Source organism: Ambystoma mexicanum, chromosome 4p, assembly GCF_040938575.1.
Source record: "Ambystoma mexicanum isolate Mex_15411 chromosome 4p, UKY_AmexF1_1, whole genome shotgun sequence".
In the NCBI taxonomy this organism is placed as follows: domain Eukaryota; kingdom Metazoa; phylum Chordata; class Amphibia; order Caudata; family Ambystomatidae; genus Ambystoma; species Ambystoma mexicanum.
The window spans coordinates 981,354,340-981,375,289 of NC_090927.1; the positions used below are offsets into that span (position 1 = coordinate 981,354,340).

The window sequence follows — 20,950 nt, forward strand, 5'->3', positions numbered from 1 at the left end:
TTTGATTTCAGTTTCTGAAAGGGCTCACTAATGTGTTCCCTCCGTCGCCTTTCCTGGTGCCCGGTTGGGATCAGGTTTCTAACGGGTGCTCCCTTTGAGCCTTTGCACTCTTGTCCTTTGAGACTGTTGACTCTTAAAACTGTATTTTTAGTTGCGATCACTTCCGCTCGCAGAGTGAGTGAGTTACTGTAACGCTCACCTGATTCCCGTAGAGGCGCCGGTCTTGACTGGGCGTATACCGTATCTTCAAAGGTGATGTGTAACACACGGCTGGCTCTTTGGGCTGGACCTATGTGCACTGTATGTCTGACTCGAAGGGTAAAATGTCTTAGGTAAGTAAACGCCGTGCTCTCCATCTGCCTCGGGGCAGGGTGCTGTAACCAGTTTCTTCACTGGATAAGGGGAGCAGGCCTCTTGACTTCAGAGGACTGCTGTCCGTCGTTTACTGCACGAACGGTAAGTTTCGAGTAATTCTAATGTCTTTAAAGTCTTTAGTAATGATGTTTCTTGTTTTGCAGGGTTCCGGCGATGGTGGATGACGGGCTGAAGTGAGTTGAAGATGGAGCCCGTGTGATGAATAGAAGCGCCTGGAAGCACTTAAGTAAGCGCTTGTTGCCTGCTTCACGATGCGCTCTAACTGTCGTTTTATTTTGCAGGTACAAGTTCGGAGCGGCTGCAGGGTGCCGGAATACCCACTGGGTTAGATGTGGAAAGGAGTAATGGCACGTGAGTATTAAAGTTCCCCAATGTCTTTAAACGCACCTTGTTTAGTCTTTCAGATGCGGGATGCAGCGCCGAAGGCCTCCGGAGCGCACGAAGAGTAGGTAAGCCTTTGTCTTTCAGATGTCAGAATGCAGCGCGAGGTGTTGGTGACAGCCGATGGACCAGGTAAGTGAAGAGCTGTCACTAAAGACCGTAATGCTAACCTGTTCTTTCTTGTCTTTATAGGTGTTGCTGAAGACTGGATTCAGGATGGTAAGCCTTTTCCCTTAGGCCCAGGATCAGATGCAGAAGACACGATGAGCGTTCTGCTGCAGAGGATGCAGAATAACGCAAAGCAAGATTCATCCATCGGGTGTGGTTTAAATAGCCTCCTGTAGTGCTTAGGTGTCTCCTTCCACAGCCACGCCTAGGTAAGAAAAGAGTTCCTGCTTTCCAGAAGAGTTCCAGTGTTCTGAACCTATGGAGTGGCTCCTGCCCCACCCAACAGGAAAAGTAGTTCCAAACAGAAGAGGATCAGAGGCTCAACTGGCAGGCAAGTAAGCAGCATGGTCTGCTGCAGGTAAGTCCACCCAAGCATTATGAGCCCGGCGCTTCCAGCGCTGGGACAGGGCATATTTATGAGCCTGGTGCCACTGGCGCCAGGACTGGGTCCAAAAGGTCCCAATTGGGACTGGTTGGCACTCGGAACCTGGGTTATGGATCTGCTTCCAAGGGAGTTGGGAAAACCCTGACCTTTTGGAAGCAGAGATCATGACAGTTACAGGCACTTTCAGTTAAGCCTCCCTTCACTGTTTTCCATAAGGACAGGGTTGTCCTTAGAGTCCGTCCTTCTTTTCTTCCGAAGGTAGTGACGGAATTTCATTTGGCCCAGAAGGTTGTTCTTCCGGCATTCTATCCTCCTCCGCATCCTGGTAAGGAAGAGGAGAGGCTCCATAGGCTTGATCCTAGGAGAGCTTTAAGCTTTTATGTTTCTCGCATGTCCCGGGTCAGAGTGGACGATCAACTCTTTATTGGTTACGCTGGAAAGCGTTTGGGACAAGCTGTGACGAAACAGACTTTGTCTCGCTGGATTGTTTTGGCCATCTCGGAGTGTTACCGCTTGGTGGGTAAAGACCCACCGGCTGGCTTGCGGGCCCATTCTACCAGGGGTATGGCTGCATCTACTGCCCTGCAGAGGGGTGTTCCTATTCGCAACATCTGTGATGCAGCCACCTGGGCTTCAGTACATTCATTTGTACGTCACTATTCCCTCGATTCCATCCGAGGACAGGATCTGGCCTTTGGCAAGGCGGTCCTTTGCTCTGCTATTTTATTGGCAATTCTAAATTTTAATTCTAAATTCTTTCCCTCCTCCTTGCTCTGGTACTGCTTTGGGAGTCTGTCATAGATATGGAATACGTCGGAGGACCCAATCCCCTCGAAGAACAAGTTACTTTCTTACCTGGTAACGTTCTTTCGATGGGATGGTCCGACGACGTATTCCATATCGCTCCCTCCCTGCCTTCCCCGCTGCAGAATTTCTTTTGCGATTGCATCTTACGTTCCGCAAGGCTTTGTGTCTGACTGGCAGTAGACTAATGTCACACGTTCTGGGGGAAAAAACTACAACTGAGGCTACGGGCGTCGTGTGTCCTACTTATCACATCGGATGACGTCAGACGTCGGGGGAGGTCCTCGACGACGGCGCATCGACGTCATCGACGCAGGACGCAGACGCCGAAAAAAGTTTCCGAAGCAGCACAGCTGTGGTGATTACCTGTCATAGATATGGAATACATCGTCGGACCATCCCATCGAAAGAACGTTACCAGGTAAGAAAGTAACTTGTTCTTCCACAAATTGTAAACCTTTTTCACAGTCTTTTATTTCGAGGTGTTGTTTAGGCACTGGAATGTTGTAACAATGTATGTGAACACGGATTAAGTGGTTTCCGAATGTTGTTTTGTTGGATTAATGATGGCAACGAAATTTAAACTCCATAAAATACTATTCTAAAAAAAATATATACATTTATTATAGGCCTTACAATCAAAGACGAATAACCACACAAGCGTATCACTAAGTTACATACATACATTTGCTTTTAGCCTAATGCAAGGTGGGGGGAAAAATACATCCACAACCTATAAGGGAAGGGGGGTTAACACAAGTATTGCATTGGGCGATTTTCAGAATCCAAACCCTAACTTAAGCAGTCCAAACCTACGCAGTGCTCAAGAGTACAGCAGTGCGTTACAACGCGCGGTCACGATCAAGGGCGAAATCGGTACCTCTTCAGGGGGCTGTAGCAATTCAGGAAGGGTCTTGAGGTGCCCTTTATTCGAGGGGGGTCTACCCTTGCAGTTAGAGTGACTTTCGATGTTTGGGACTAGCTAGGGAGCGCAGGATAGCCCAGCCAAGTTAGTATCTTTTAAGGGATTCTCGTGCGTAAAAATGTATCCCTTGTGTCAGGGGCCACCGATAAGTGAAGCAAGTACTCACCGCCCCTTGACACAGATCGGACTAAACTTTGCCAGTTTAGTCGCGGTCACCTGTAGGTTCGAGCTCTGCAGTTTCTTGGCGATCAGCTTTCAGCGGCTGCGGGACAGGACGATCGTCTGTGAAAGGACAGTAGCCTTTTCTCAGCTCGCAAAGAAGAGAGGAAGAAAATTCCAATGCAGCTTGCTTCAGGGCACAGGAGGGCAGATAGGCAAAGCACCTACAGTGACCAGCAGCACAACGTAGGAATCACAAAGGTTTGCGGCATGGCACACTTTGTTTGCGACCCAAAGGAGCTAGGACTACAACATTTGGTGGCAAGGGGCCCAGGACCAAAAGCATTCCCCAAGTCTCAAGTCGCGACACAGGATGGCGTCGCTCCTATGCAATGCCCTGAGGTAGAGCTGGTCAGTTCGCTGCACAGCCTAGGAACACCTCTGAGGAGAATCTTTTGGCAGGAGATCAGGAGGTGCAGAGAGTAGTTTGCAGGCCTTCAGGATCGATGGCAAAAGCAGAGGTCCGACGGGAGAGCAGCGGGCTCATGGTGCCAAATCTTCCAGTATGTTTCTGGTGGTTGCACGAGTCTGCTTCAGCGTTTCAGGATACTTGGTTCCTTCTGTAGTTTGGAGTGAACTTCAGTAGATCTGCTCTCTTGCATGCATGCCAGGCGTTGGCCAATCATGGCCCACAGTGTCTGTCATTCAGGCACACCAGACATCCTGGCATCAGTAGTGCGGATTAGGACCAGACAGTCCCAGTCCTCTTCCTGGGCACTAGCACACGTAACATGGAGGAGCACATGAAAGATGCAGTGTTTGCGGGAGGCTGCATGCCCAAATAAGGACGTCCCGGGTCAGCTCGACCTGGGTGAAGGCTATGGACAAGATGGCCAAAGGACAGAACAAAAGACTTTGTGGAACAGCCATTTTTGCCACTGGCCACCGTCGGGGACCAAACGTGGTATGGTATGATAAAAATAAGTAAAAATACCAGTAAAGTAAACTGCTGCCACCAGTTCATCCTAGACACACTTGTATAACCACCAAAAATCCTTAGAGGGTGTCTAGGGCCATAAAATGACAAGACCCCTGTGGGCGGTACAGTAAGTTACTTGGCAGACAGATAAAACATTACCAAGAAATGGACATCGGTGAAGAGTGTGTAGGGCACCCTACTGCCTGTGACTGAGTCTTAAAGAACACTGTCCTTGGTTGCTTCATGGATGGACTTCGGACCTCTGATGCATTCTGTTTAGGCTTTGGTTAGGGGCAGACTTTGACCCTCTTGTCCTTTTAGATTCAGAAACCCTCAAGAACTCCATCTATCCGATGCCCATTCACAGGTTTGCTTAGACATTTTCCTTCTTGAGTTACCCCTGCCTGTAGTCTGTCTTCATACCTGTGCCTAAACAGAACAGCACAGATAAGAAACATTGGATCGCGGTGATATCCTGTTAGACCCCCCTAACCCACCTACTGTGGTGTTGGGGGTTTTGTTGGAATTGGTCAACTGTGGTGAAAGTCCACTGTCGGAAATGCCTCTTCTACATTGGTTTATCCTTTGTTCTAATGTTTTGTTTGCACTACCAATCCTCCATGCCAAGAAAGCCATTTTGCATTGTATTGTCCATTATTATACCACCCTATTCCTGAAAGAAAACCATCTTGAGAAATACGCAAATTCATGCGAGTGTGTTCTGTTCCTCTTCACGTATGACCACAACCATAAAAAGAAGCTTCCTGGCTTTGACAGTATTAGAACGGTATTCCCAAGTAAGAGTTGTTTGCAATGAGAGGTGGAGGAAGAGAAGAATCGTACGTTCAGAACCTGAGTTGGCCAAGCCAAGAATGTGTGGTATTTAGCAAGCCACATAGCTACCTCCTGGTGGTTGTGCCAAGTAAGCCACAGGATTGAACAAGCAATGTTGAAGGTAAATGCTAGACAAGAGCACCTGCTTGCAACCTGGACCCAAACCCTGTCAGTTGCCAGGCCTTACGAACAGGAGTTTGAGCAAAGCCAGTTGGGCCCAGATACTGGTGGCAGATGAAAACGCACCAACCCACCTAAAGCGGTTTCCAATCTTAGAAACGCCTGGTTGTGGAGTGGAGTGGAGGAGAAAATCTACCCAGAGGTGCCCAAGTAGGTGGGAGAATTTCTATCCACGTAGGACAAAGAATAACCCTTAGGGTAAGAGTGGAAGTTGCAAATCCTACTCTGGTAAAGCATTGACACGAGACCAAGGGTAAGAAGGGTATGATATGCTTGACATCATTCCTCCTTGAATTCTGAACCCACCAATTACACCACAAATGTATTACTCTGGTAGCAGTTGGGTCAGACAAGCTGCAAATTAGGACTACCCTCTCAATCTGGCTCTTGATCTGCTCCAGACTTCAACCACAACATGGCTGCTCTGTGTTTGTTCAGCGTCTCGAAATGAGGGCTTCCAGTGCTGTGATGGCACATATGCATTCTCAATACTGTTCCGTATCCTTGAAATCAGATTTTTTTGGGCAACGTGCATTACATTGTGAGACCATCTACAACTGTTCCACAGTTGCCGGCTCTGTCCCAGTGCTGTTGCAATTGTCGGGTGCACAAATTACGACTTTGCCTAAAAGCATGCTGATTGCAAGCTACAACAGAATGCCTCTGATGGAGCAACCCTGAAGCTAAGGCCATCACTCCGAAGGCACCACTGCTCAGCTGTTAGTTGGCACTGGCCCCTGAATTCTAATTCTCTCACGTCAGGTAGTCCATAATGACGAAACATTAAGACACAAATCACAGTCTCGGAAGACATCAGGAATTGTACTGGTCAGATACTTTTATGTACTCTACTCAGAAAATATGGATTGATGTACTTATTGGGGTTTTGAACCATGCTTTCCCCACTGTACTCTTGTTTTAACATGTTTGATGTTCATGCATAAAGAGTTTGAACCATACCAAGATATATTGTCACCCACGTAATCTGTCCTCATGGTGTTTTGCCACACACGAAGGATGAAACCTGAATGCCATTTGTATAATATATTGTGATAAGAAAATAACAGGAAGTTGTCTGTATGTATGCAAGATTCCCGAAACACAGTATACTTGATATTTTGTATTTATTTAATTATGGATTTACATTTTATTTTATCTGCACTGGCAGTCATTTGGTCTGCAGCTTTATGGTAATAGTTTATATTAGGATGTAATGTGATTCATAAATGGAGAAACATGTGGATTATTCATCAAATAGCAGAATACGTTTATAATAGCAGGTACAGCATACTTAATTTATGCTAATATACTTGTTTATTTAAATTTTAGGAAACAACACGTATCTTTTCACAAGAAGGGAACGTTTCTAAAGTATGCACCAACTGCAGTACGATTTATAAAGATTTGAATGGCTTGTACAGCCGTATGGAAAAGGGAAACACCCTCTGTGTTGACATAGAAGATGCAGTAAGTACATTTTGAATTTTTAAAATCAAGTTAGTTTGATAGATCTGTGTTCACAAAACAATCTTTTGTGAATGCTGCTTTCTATTGTGACTAATCATTATGCTGTTAAAAGAACTCACTGTGAAATGTTGTTATTCAGTAAATTTCCAACTATTAAGATTTTTTTGGAACGCATGCATTCTTGTCCGCTGTCCTTTTTAAAATAAAAGTTTACCATTGTTTTAAAGAAAAGGTTGACAGTGGTGGTTGGCGAGACAGTTCATTCATTATTAGTTGGTTTAATCTTAGTATGTTCTTGAATTTTGTTTCACTGCCAGGACATAGTTGGGAAGGCGGCAGCCCCGCCCCACACTCTAGGCACTTTTGAGTGAGGCGAGATGCATTCGAAGCACTATGAAGGGGTAAGGGGGATGGTGAGGGAACCACCTCCCACTTTAACAGGACCCTACTCCAATTTAATCAAATATAGTCTATACATAGAGTACAGCATAATGCGCGAGAAGCATTGCTATTTTGTGTAGATATTAGTAACCATAGGTAGAAGAACAGGCCTACGCGGGAAAATGCAGAGTTGCCTGCACTAGCCCCAAATTGCGAGACAAGGGAAATCTCCAGCCATGCCCAAGCTCCCATGAGGACAACCCACACCCTCAAACGACACAACGCCTATTCATTGTTCTAACAGTGTTGCAAAGATGTTTGAGTGGAATGTGCCCTACAAGGCTGTGATCACAGACCGGCCCCCGGTGTGTGTTATATCACACTGGCCAAAGCATGACCCGGCCCATCCCCAGGCGAACACGAGTTATAGGCCATATAACTGACTAAAACTTAAGACTTCTGAATTTCATGGCACCAGGTGCCATTTGACCACCAACCCCAAAGTAAAAGTCCTGAGATGTTCAAAGAGGACAGACAGTGCGCATCATCAAAGCGACTATCGTGTGATTTGTATTGCGAGGTGCTGGGAGGGATAAATTCTAGTTCAAAACGAGGGTGGAGACCTTGTAGCCAGATAACGCGGTGGGGAGTGAGTGAATTGTGTGTGTGAAGGTTAGAGTGCCCCAGAACCTCCTTTGGGTCCGTGGTAAGGCCTGCCAAGTGCACAGTATGAGTGATAAAACAAGTTGTATAGTATGAGTATAGTTCATTTGTTTTCTGACCTTCGAGGTGAGAAGATGAGCCCCACAGCACCCATGTGATGGAAGACAGATGGACTGGGCTGGGACCAATAAACTGGCATCCCTTATGGATAAAGGTGGAACATGTAAAGGGTTCATTCAATCAGCCGCGCAGGTTTTTACTGTATGTTGTTGCGTCATTATGATGCTGTGTACCTTTAAAAGTTTCTGCTTGTACCTCTCTTTGGCAGAACATTCTTGGCAGGCAGAGTTCTTTTCTGTTGCTCTCATCTGCGCGTGAGATTAAAACATGTTAGCCTTACAAGATTGACTTGGGCTTTTCTTCCCCAGCAGTTTGTATTCTCTCTGATGTGAGCGTTCAGGGGTGTGCCTTCAGTTGGTGACCCTGACGTGATCCCAGCGCCCCCCCTATACCTGCAGAGGCTTCCAGGCTGCTTCTCCAGAAGCAACTGGTCCCAAAAAACACGTGTTCCGAATGGTTTAGCAGGAGCCATTTTAAGAGAAGTCCTCTCTGCTCTTTGAATTGGGGCGTAGCTCAGAGAAAAGTGCATGCCGCTGTTGGAATCCTGTGACGGAGGAGTTCGGGTGAGCACGCACATGTGAGTAAACTCTTGTAAGAGATAACAAGTAGGGGTCAGATGCATGGGGAAGTGTGAAAGTGTGATTATGTGGAGAGCGAGGTCATCGATGCGATGTGGATAAGGTCATGGTTATTTGTTGTTAAAATTTGTACTATGAAAAGAGTGTTTCGGTAAGGCATTATAAGGAAAGGCCGGGAGCCGCTCCTCAGAAGGGGAGGGAAGGTGGTACTACAAGATAGTATATTATTTAAAAGAGGAATATATAAATAAAAGTAGTAGTCTCATAATAGGCATGGAATAAGTAGTGTTTTTTATGTTAGCTTGTTATTCGATTGCATTATATTTTTGTTTTATCGAATAAAGAGTAGGTCCTAGAAGGGGCGGTAAGTGTGTGCATCGTGGTGTGGTGTGGTATTGGATGGTTTTGTGGACTGGTGTATGTGCGCAAGGAAGGGGGATAGAAAAGGATCGGGTTGATTTTCTTGTAATTGTCATAAGCAAGCGGCAGTGTGCGTGGTATGTAAGCAGGACTTTGCAGAGTTAGTAAGAGATAAACACCACCAGCATGGGGGTTGGAACACCAATAGAATATATGTATAAGGCCCTGCCACTATATCGTGACAGGGTGGGGAGATATCATAAGCAGTGGATCGCGGCGACAGGAAGAGGGGGATCTTGCACAACAAGAGCATCTTGGAACACATGTCAACATTTTTGGTAGCAAAATATAAGGGGAAGCAGCTACAGAAGAGAAAGGAAATTCTAGATCTCTGGCATATGTTCGAAGACGCAGAAAATAAAGGGAATGAAGTAGAGGTGCAGAGACGGAAAGAATGGAAGTGCAAAGGAGAAGACGGGGCTCCAGTGGAGGGTGGTGGGATTATATCCCTTGAGAACATATCCCACAGAAGGTTACACCAATCCAAGCTACGTACCTGTTGCGATAAGGACCCCTTCTACTGCGGTAGGGTCTCCCGCAGCACCCATAACACCATGGGCTAACGCTCCCCGTCCTCTGTATACTCACCCACCTGAAGTACCAGCATTGACGGGTTACAGGTTAACGTGGTTCGATGATAGGTTGACCGGATTACTAACAGAACTGATAAGGGTACAGACATCCCCAAGACCAGTAAGGGCTATAGGGGCATCCAGAGAAGGGTCGAGAGAATGGAAATCAGGGGAAGTGCTGCTTAGGATGGACACTGAAGGAATAAGACGTGTAGGTGTTGAAAAAGAAAGAAGCCTGGGTGGGTGGATAATCCTGGGAGAGGATAATACAGTGTTGGGAGAGAATGTGGAGGAAGAGGACAGTGATACGTTTGCTGAGGGTCAGAGTGAAGGAGAATGATGGGGTGAAGAGGCGGTCAAGAATACTCCTCAAGCAGAAGGTCTGTGGGCGGCGGGCAGGTTGAGGAATAGGGCCAGCTGGATGGCGTTGGTAAAGAAGAAGGGTATGGGAAGTAGGGCGAAGATGCAGGTGCCCCTCATACAAAAGGGGGCAGGGAGGACACAGTATGTGCCCTGGCCCCAAATGGATAAGAATAATTAAATTGAGGCACTCCTGCAGCTCATAGCAGTGGCGAGCAAGTGGGTATATGAATTTGACATGCAAACAGCAGGGGTGACCCTGATGATGGGGGATCTTAAGAGCTTGCTGGTTGCTGTAATTGGAGACCAGTCTGGGGACGTGTGGGTTTAGGCCGGTTTCCCGGGAGTAACCCTGGGGGATGACTCACAAGATGGAGCATCATTTAATGGAGTTGGAGCACTGGTATGGGGCTCACTACGGAATTTACAGCCCTTGATGCACTATACTATGGGTGATGATGAGGACCCAGCTAGATTTATTCTTAAAATGCAAGTGAAGTAGAGCGCTGAGACGGGAGGGCTGTGGGATCAATCAATACAATTCTTCTATTTTATTGTAAAGAAGGGCTACCCGGAGGAAGTGCAGAAGCCGTTGGATAAGTTTATGGGTATTGAGGCGAAGGGGTGGCCGGAAATACAGAGTAGAATAGTGCAACATTATGAAAGGATTAAGGAGCGGGAGAGAGAAACAGTACAAAAGCGTTGGGGAGAAGAAGCAAAATCGGTGTATAAAAAATTGGCAAAGGTAGCAGTCCCGGTGCCTGTATCGACGCCAGTACAGGTGGAAGGAACAGAGAGTACCCAGCAAGTCGCGAGTGCCACTACTACGGTGCTCTGGGCTGAAGGAGGCCAAGGACAGTGGGGCAGGGGGCAACAGTACCCCAGCCCAGAGTGGCAGCAAGGAGGGCCGCAGCAAGAAAGAGGGAGATTTCGAGGAGCAAGAGGGGGAGGGTTTGGACTGGGGGGGTGTCTTCAGACCGTCTCAAGGCTGGAATTGTTTTACGGTGAGGGTCTTTTGCAAGGAAATGTAGGAGTAAGTCTGCAGTGGGATATACTTATGGCCCACAACCACAGGGCCAAGGGACCCAAGGGCCTCAAGGACTAGGATATCCACAGGGGGTTCAAGGATATCAGAACCGTGAGTATCCCCAGGGGCAACACCAAATACATATTCAGCAGCCTCAAGCATCGGACATGCAAGTGTGGCATCTGCCACAGCAGCAGGGCAGTGCTGTCCCGGTGAGCTGGGTTTTGAGGAGCAGCAGTGGTAGGAGGTAACCCCTTTTAGTTTCCTGGACTGAAAACCTACCTTTATTAGGACAGCCCACGGAGAGCACTTGCGTGTCCGGTCTTGTCGACGACCATCCACCCTGAAGAGGAATCTTGGTGGGGGCAGAGATAGGAGACAAGCAGTTCATATTCATGGTGGACTCTGGTGCAGCTAAATCATGTATCGTGGAAGGTATCTTTCCTCTATCAGGAAAATATCTTGACACGCAGCGATTCTCTGGGGCTATTTCCAATGTTCCATACAATGAGGAGTTGGACAAAAAGGTGTGAGGGAATATAGTACTGGCGCCCGTATTATATTCCAAAGGTTCCCCTGTTAATTTGCTCTGAAGGGACGTGCTCAGCAAGTTAAACATGGATATATCCTTTACAGATCATTGTGTAGTGTGCTCTATTCATGGGATGTGCGCTGTAAGAGGGATGTTGATAATACACACAATGACAAGGGAGGTGGTGGTCCGCGAGATTCCTGGGTAATGTTACCATGTATAATACCATGTTTATTTATGGTATTGCAGTGCTTGTGGAGTTGGTGCCCCAGATTGCCAAACAGTGTTTGTAAGTGTCCACTGATTTTATCTTTTGTCCGGCAGTGTCACCTGAGGTGGTGGCAGGAACGATATCGCTGGATTTACAGGGGTTGCTGGTTTTGGACAAGAGGGTTGTCCTGTTGGGAATGGACAGGGGCGGATGTGAGTGGTGCACAGTTCTCTATGTAAATCCAACAGTACAGCTAAAGGAAATGATGAATGGTGAATTGTTTGAAGACAACGACAAAGACAGGGACTTAATCCTAGAGATCTGTATCTCCTGTGACATAATGATACAGTACCAAAGAGTGCAGTGTCCCTTGATGGCAGTATGAACTCCACCTCCTTTTTGTGACTTACAACAGGTGCCTTTGCAGTTGTGGACTAGAAATCCAGGTGATGTAGGATTACTGAAAGATGTGACCCCTGTGCGTATAATATTGAAGCCAGGTGCGGTGCTGCCCAGGGTAAGACACTATCCATTATCGAGCGAGGCGGAGGAAGGTATTAGTAAGACAATTCAGTCCCTACTGGACCAGGGGATCATTGTGCTATCTACGTCCCTGTGTAATACAGCAACATACCCAGTCAAAAAATCAATGGGGCAATTGGAGAATGATTCAGGACTTGCGCCAACTTAAGCATGTGGCACAGAAAGAATTTCCAGTTGTTTTCCGAATCCTACGACAATTTTATGTAGCATCCCCAAAGAAGCTGCGTATTTTACTATAGTGGATTTAAAAAAATGCATTTTTTCTCGATTTCACTCCATGCTGAGTCTAGGTACCTCACAGCATTTACAGAGGGCCTGATGCAGTTCAAACACACTAGGTTACCTCAGGGGTACTGCGAGAGACCGAGTATATTTAACAGAATAGTGGATGCCGATCTCGGGAATATTCGGGTGCCTAGTACGATTATCACATACGTAGACTATATGCTAGTGTTTAGTGACAGTGAACAGCACTGCCGAAGGGACTCACTCCATTGCACTGCTACAATTGTTGGCCTGTAAGGGGTACAAGGTTGACGAGGCCAAATTGCAATATTGCCAACAGGAAGTGCTCTATTTGGGGCAGTTCCTATCAGCGAATGGTAAAGGAATACTACGAGTCAGGGCAGCGTCAGTACGCGCCACCCTCAGACCCGCCTCAATAAAATAGATGCAGAAGTTTCTGGGCCTGTGTAACTACTGCAAGGCCTGGAGCCTAGATTACACGGCATACACAAGACCACTTCTACAGGCCCTTAGGGAAGCACTAGAGACAAAGTACCTTACGTTACAGTGGACGGCACTAATGATCAAACAGTTTGACGACTTAAAATAAGTCATTCGTTTGGCACCCGTATTGGCCGCACCAGATTACACGCAGGAATTTTGTTTGTTTTCACATTCGGATGGCCAGCTTATGACCGCAGTGTTGACACAGAAAAGCACTATGGGCCATAAGCCATTGGCCTATTATAGCAGCACTTTGGATGCAGTGATGAAAGGGCAGTTTGCGTGTGAACAAGCTTTAGCAGCTGCTGATTTTGCAATAAAGAAAACTTCTACAATCGTAATGCGGTGTTCAGTCACATTGCATGTGGAACATTCTTTGCGATTCTAGAAAGGTCAAAATATACCCTGACTATGCATAGGTTGTCGCCATTTGAGATCATCATTTCTAAACCCCATATTCATGTGGTTCGGTGTAAAACAGTGAATCCTGCCACCTTTTTAACAGACATGCCTACTACAGAGAACCTGATAGCGCACGACTGTGCCACAAATGAGGGGGAGGAGGACGACATTCCCATAGCAAGGGACTTTACATTGACAGAGGGTGAGAAACATTTTGTTGATGGGTCTTCAACAATTGATCAGGAGGTTGGGCAAAGACACACATGGGCAGCGGTGGTACGACTTGAGCAAGGGGTCTACAAGACGGTGATTATAAAAATAAATGACCCATACATTATTCTGCACTGACGGCGGAACTTGTAGCGCTCATCGAAGCACTGAGAGCGTCTCAAGGGTGCCATGTTACAATATATTCAGACTCTGTGTATGTTCCAACAACGGTAAACGCCGGTCTATTCTACTGGAAGAGGAGGAGGTTTTGGAGGGCGGATGGATCCCCCAGTGCAGCATGCGGCAATGCTATAAATACTGATTGAAGCGTTATCGCAGCCATCTGTTGTGGCAGTCGTCAAATGCGCCGCCCACACCAACGGGACAGACGAAATATTGATGGGGAACGCAGCCGCCGAGGCAGGAGCCAAAATAGTGGCGTATCGGCCAAATTAAATACCTGCTTGTGACTGCCATCCCGGCCCCGTAAGCGAGCATTCAGCACCTTATACAGCATTGCCCATCTCCAAGGTTATCGAACTACAAGGGAGGGCACCTGAAAGGGAGAAAGAGTTGTGGTCACAGAGAGGTTTTAAGCATTTTCTGACAGATCTGTTATGGAGGCAGGAGAGCTGTGGGAAGACAGTAATGCCCTAGGAGCTGTTAGCCATACCATTTGAACAGTTACATTATCCATCTCACAGTTCGAAGATATACAGGAGGACTAGTTTATACCTAACCTCCAGGTAAGCATTACAGAAATGGTCATACATTGCACCACATGACACGGTTTTAGTACAGGGCTGACACTACAGATGTTACAGGGCACCTTGCCCCGCCCTACTGGGCCGTTCAGTGAATTACACATAGCTAATGCTGATATGGGTGAGCGCTGTAATGGATCTAGGTCCCTCATTGTGATGGTCTGTCCTTTCTCAAGGTGGGTGGAAGCAGGGTCGTGTGCACATCCGGATGCCAAGTTTGCTGCGAGATTCTTAGGGCAGGACGTTTTCCTGCGATGGGGTGTGTGCGAGGTTTTAAAGTCAGATAATGGCACTCATTTTTTCAATGCATTATTTCAGCACGTTCCAGCACTACTTGGCATCAAGTACCAGATGCGTTCGATTTACCACCCACAAGCCAATGGCGTTGTGGAGAGAATGAATGGGCTCCTTAAACGTAAGTTATCCAAACTGTATATCACGATGAAGAAGAACTGGGTGTACTGTTTGCACCCAGCCCTCTTCCGTTTACGCATGCAGCCAAGAAAAAAAACACCATTTGCCACTGCATGAAGTGGTCATTGGCTGGCATATCCATACTCCCATATCCCTTGTAAGAAGGGATTCAGATGCACATTGGACAGCAGCGGTGCTAGGCGATGAGTTTAAGGAGTATTTGACTACAATAACTAGGGCCATTAAATATGTCTCCTTACAGATTGCACCGCCCAGGATTGTGACGACAGAGACACCAGATGTCGAGACTACTACAGTGACAGATCCCGAGCATATGACCACACAACCCCTTGCTGTGAAAGTCAAAGAATTGCGCTACTGGCTCCACCTCTCTGACGATCGTAGGGCACCTTCAAAGACCACACTTGTATTTGTTATCTTCAAACGAGCGGTAGCAGTACTTGGACCCCGACTACTTCACCGGCCTGTCCAGGGGTGATACGTGTGTGGTGGCATGCTCAAGTGACAGGCCAGAGCTCAGCTGCTAGTTCTGTCTTCCTTTTTTCTGGGAGTGCTTTCTTCCTTCCCTCTTTCTCTCTCTCCCTCTTTATTTCTCTTCCTTTTTTCTCTTCCTCTCTCCCTTTTTCTTCCTTTCTTTGTTTGATTGATTTATTTATTTATAGAGCGCTTTACTCCAAGGCGCTGTACAGTGGAACAACATAATACAAGATAACAACAAGTAACAGTGGGAGTAAAATGACATCATGAATCATTCGACAAAACAGTGCAAAGAGTAATTAACTGAAGGGGGTAAGGGGAGTGGGACTAGGTGTGGGGGGGTGGAGATGGATTGGACGAGGGAAAATGGAAGGGAGAGAGAGGAGGAGCAGGCGAGGGAAGAGAGAAATCAGATGAAGGGAGAGGGGGAGGGGGAGGAGGGGGAAGTAGAGGGGGCAGAGGGGGCGTTTTCAAGGAGGGGAATGGAGTAGGCGGGATTTAAGGGAAGTGCGAAATTAGGTGAAGGTCGTGGTAGAGCGGATTGTGAGAGGGAGCGAGTTCCAGTGCAGAGTTGGAAGGAGCGGAAAGGGGAGGAAGCGCAGGGGGATGGAGGTACAGTGAGAAGGAAATGGTCAGCGGAACAAAGGGAACTTGAGGGGGAGTAGAAGGAGAGAAGGGAGGAGAGTTAAGGAGGAGCAAGACCATGGAGGGATTTGAAGACAAGACAAGGCAGAGAAAGTGAAATTTTAGCTGTAAGTGGAAAGGTAGCCAGCCAAGGTAAGAGTTTGAGGAAGAGATGGAGTCACAGGAGGTAAGGAGACAAAGGGTACGAACAGCAGTGTGGTATATGGATTTAAGAGGGGCAAGATGAAATGCGGTAAGTCCAAAGAGTAGAGAAGAGCAGTAGAAGAGGCGGGAAAAGATGAGAGAGGAAATTAGGAGTTTGGTGGCATGGAATGTGAGGTAGGGAGGGACGGATGTACTTTGTGTTCAAAGTACATCTTTTGTGTTTCTCCTTTTTTGTTGCCTTGTTTTTTTTTTGTTCAATCCAGGAAAGAATATGGATGTGACTAATTTAAATAATTTGTTAAGTAGGGATTCGAGGTGCAGATGTACGAATGAGAGAATATGGACCTGTGTTTATTATTGTGGATCAGCTATTGCTTCAGGTCATTGTGGTATTGCTAGTCCTGTTGGGAGTGTATTGGGGGGGGCCCTATAAAGGGATGGAATGGCGGAAATAGGATTGTATATTATCAAAATGGGATGATACACATAAATGTTAATAATATGAGTGGATTTACATATATTAGCACTAATGTGAACACTAATAATAATGGAAATTAATTTACTGACTTTAATCAGCATAATAGGTCAGTAGGGGAAACAGTGAATAGGTTGTCTTCAGCAAGTAGGGGATTGTCTACCACGGCAAAACGATCTGTTATTTCCGATAGAACTATTCAAGCGGCCATCCCTGAGAGCATGTATAGAAGAATGAAGAGAGAAGTACGACAAAAGTTGACACGTATAAAGGATTGGGTTTTGATGTGATTGAGGATATTCATCATCCTGAGTTCACCAATTTATGGTATTCTGATATGAGTGGTGTGGGGAGAGACTCTGTGATTGGAAGCTGTTATGTATGTCCACTCATTCCACATGCTCCAGGGGCTCCCAATGTGTTAGTACCACAACGAGTCCCAATTATAGAGGCACAATGCCTAGTTCATCTTGTGCTATGCAGAATAAAGGGAAAGTTCCAGGCACATAGCAACGAAAGATCCAAATAACATCAAGTATGTGGAGCTTCCCTATCTGATGGTGAAAGGGCCAAAGCATGTCAACAATAACTGGCAGGACATCACACGATCTTGCTTGGGAGGAGGACTGGTAACCTATAGCAAGGAAAGGGTAGCACAGGTGGACACTTTCTGTGCGCAAATCTGGACAGAGCATATCACATGCTGACGTGGATTGTAAAAATGGAAAAGCCGGTGTGAGTGTACAAGGAAGTATAGACTTTGTTTCTGCAGCAAAGGGACAGTCTTTATCGGCTCAAATGAACATTGCAATAAGACTTTCTTGATCGGACAATGAAGAAAGGAACGGCGGCGCTGATGTATTACTACTCGGTCTGTGGCCAACAAGCTTACTTGCACCTCCAACCATCATGGAGGGGCTGTTGTTCGATGGCCACGTTGCACTCTGTTCGATTAGTAATCCCAGAAGAACACTTGAATTGGGGAGCACATCCTGCAGAAGGACCAACTGGTCTCCCCACATTTGAAAGTGAAGATAAAGGCCTGGTGCCCACTGTGAGAAACCTGAAGGTGTCACCCGCTAGTCCCAGAGATCTGTCATCCAGGTGGTCGGGACACGGCCATCGCTATTGGATCCAGTTCCTAGGGGTGGACCAGTGGGGGAGGATCACCTGGATGGGGGTTTTCGGGGAGTGGAAGTGGGACACGTAATAGTGAGACGCGGTATCCTCTTCCTTGTACCCCCTTTGCCCGAAACTACCCCGTAGGCTATTCAGAAGCTCTGCCCCCTCCCCTTTTCCCATGCAAACACTTTCATATATCGTGAAAGACAACAGACTAACACCAGAGCTGTTTACCTGACATGTCCCAATACAAGGTTCATTTAAATCAAGCAATTGACATAACTATGCACACTTGGTGGCCCTTTCCTTTCCCCACAGTGATAAAAGGCAGAGCACGAAAGCAATCTTTGGGCAGGGCCGAATGTACGAAGAAGCAGCTTTTCCAGACTGGCAGTTCAAGCAGAGGAGAAAGGCAGAGACATACCTGGAGGGACGACAAAGAGGGAACTGGCCTTGCCTTTACAACTAAGATCCGCGAAACCTCCGAAAGGGAAAGCATAAGACCAGGAAGTGTTGTGTGACAGGTGTCACCGGCACACATGGTCCTCCTGCGCTGATAAGCAAAGCAGGGAGAAGCATTTTCTGAACTCCCAACAGTTCAGTACAGCCGGTGCGTCGGAGAAGACTGATAGTAAAACTGAACTGTGCTGAGCCTAAGGTTACAGGCGCCAACCTTGTTGAACAAAGAACTTGTGTAATTGAACTTTAAAGGAACCCTGGTAAACGGTTCAGAAGCAGAGTGGTCGAGCATCTCATGACTGAAGCTTTTTTTTTTAGGTTATTTTGTTGAAACTACGAAAGCCGAGAGGCCTTAGGAGAGGCTCGTGTGGTGCATCAAAGTGGTTCTACGAGGGTCAAGCAAAACCCCTCATACACTCAGACTTTGACACATTGGAGAAAACTGATTGAACTGGGAAAACTGGCAAATGTGAACCCGACGGCGGGATGCCTGCGAGTTGTGGGTAAAACAGTGGTATACCCGTGACCATTGTGGCGACATGTGTGAGCCCGGCTGAGGAATGTCCACAATGGATAGTTGGTCAAAAAGACATTGAGACTGTTGAATGATACGTTTTAACGTGAAAGATTAGGGTCGGAGCCCCCCTCCCTCCTCACCCCACCACCAACAGAGCAGCCTGCAGAGGGACTCAGCACAGCGGTGGGGAGGCAGCAGCGTGTACGGCCACACAGTGAGTTCTTTCCCCCGCCACTCAGCATATAGCAAGCCACACACAGGAAAGGGGGCTCTACATCCAAGCCCCCTCCCTCCTCACCACCAATGGGGTGAACCCCTTCATCTACCCAGGGGTGAGGGGGGTGCACAGGGAGACTCACTGTCTATTAATCAGCAAAAGAGGGAAGAGATTCACCCTCAATTGAAACACTTTGCCACCAGGCCAGGCCACAGCACCCAAAGTGCTCTGCAGGGGAGGAGAACAGGGGGACAAAGCCAAATAGCAGAGCACACCTCCACTCCAGCGTTATACCACACATTGGGAGAACCCCAGCCACATTGTCAAAACAATCCAAACCCCAAAAGACAACAGATATCGCTGCAATCACACGACAAGAACAAGAAGTGAGACCCTGGACGGGCCCCAACCCACTCCCCTGAGAGACCACCTGGTCACTGGGCCACGAAAGAGGGCATACAATCCCTCCTGGCCGATATAAAATCGGAATTACATGACCGAAATCTCAGCCAAAGTGGAGTGCCTCGACAACCGCATGGGGAAAGTGGAACAAAGGGTTAGCGAAACCAAAGAGCAAACCCTCAAACACACTGCGCAGCTGGCTGAGCTACAGAGGAAAATTCAAACCGTGGAAGAAAATATCAAAGACATGACACGCTAACAAGAGGACATTGAAAACGGGGCCCGTAGGAATAATATCCATATTCGAGGAATACCAACGACAATCGCGGAACAAGATATACAAGTCTGTGTGGGCGACTTCTTCCAAACTCTCCTCCCAGACTGTGACAAATCCATGTTGATCCTGGACCACAGCCACAGACTGCAAAGCCGCAGGAGACCCACAACAGACACTCCCCCAGATGTAATCACCCAAGTCCATTTCTTCTCCACAAAACAAGACCTCATGTCCGCTAGCCGCTCACAAGGAGACCTAACCTACCAAGGGGCTTCAATACAAATATACCAGCACCTGACAGCGGCAACATTGCAAAGGTGCAGGGCATTGAAACCCCTGATGGCACTTCTCCAAGACAGGAAGATAAAATACTGCTGGCTCTTCCCAGCAATACTTAACTTCTCCTTTGAAGGCCAGCTACGTGCAATCACCTCACTGGAAGAGGCCAAGGGCATCTTGACAGGAGGCCCCTCAACCCCAGAGGAAGACTTCACAAACCCATCTCCCCTAAAGGGTCCAAAAGAAGACCCGAACTCCCAACAAAATTCCTGGGCCAGAGTGGCACTCGGGAGAAGAGCAAAATACGCACACCTAAAATCATGAACAACCTCCCCAGGCAAAACCTTACAACCAAAGAACCCAGCAAAGCTAATCAGAGCACCCCAAGATAAAGCGGGAAGGGATCGGAGCCTACACAATTCACCCCGGCACCCGAAGTGCATTCACTCACTGTCCCATTGGCCGACGGACCCAACTGCAATCAAGTTACCACCAATGGTTGTGGTGTTTAAAGATGTTATAAGTTTTCAAATGTTCAAAGCCCTGGTTGTGACAGAAGGACAAGAAGATTGTAGTGTAAGATGGCAACGGAAACCCTCCTAAACACAATGCCCCCTGACCCAACAGAAGAGATGGACTCGCCAGAGGACCCCTCCTCCCCACCTCACCAAAAACACATGTTTTGTAACTCTCAATGTTAGAGGCCTCAATGCCCCTAGCAAGCGGAAATAAATCATGCAATGCCTCAGTGACATGTCTGGCTCAGTGATTTTCCTCCAAGAGACCCACCTGATCTCTGCCGACTTCCACCGCCTTCGGAATAAAGCCTTCCGTAAACAATATCTGGCATCCAGCAACTCCAAAAGAGGGAGCACGGTAATTCTGCTGGCCAAAGGAATTCCGTTCACAGAATTGGAAGTCCTCAAGAGCCCAGAAAGGCTGTTACATCGCAGTGAAAGGGAAGCTGTTTGGCCAGCTCTACTCTCTGGTCTCCGTCTACACCTCCAACGAGAAACAAGAGGCCTTCTACAAAGACTTAGAAACAAAACTCCTCCCGTTCCTGGAAGACCACATAATGATGGGAGGGGACTTCACCGGGGTCCCAAACACAGTGTTGGACAAGTCTCACCAACCAGCACCAAAGGACTTTAAAATTGCCCTGGGCCTACTCCACCTCTTCAAATCCTGTGTAGTAGTAGATGCCTGGAGAGTTCTACACCCAGACATGAAAGACTTTTCCTTCTATTTGCAGGTACTTCGCACTTCTCGCATCGATCTATTGCTCGCTAGCCCCCAACTTCTCTCCTATACCAACGAAACAGTAATAGTGGT

At 47.3% G+C, this 20,950-nt stretch overlaps 1 protein-coding gene across 2 annotated transcripts in view; it reads left to right on the forward strand.

Moving 5' to 3' along the window:
- OSTM1 (osteoclastogenesis associated transmembrane protein 1) overlaps positions 1-20,950 on the forward strand; it is a 306,823-nt gene that overhangs the window by 207,740 nt on the left and 78,133 nt on the right. For both annotated transcript variants that reach the window (XM_069606553.1, XM_069606554.1), the window contains exon 4: positions 6,520-6,657. In XM_069606553.1, the coding sequence (XP_069462654.1) occupies positions 6,520-6,657 (138 nt within the window). The remainder of the gene's footprint in view (positions 1-6,519; positions 6,658-20,950) is intronic.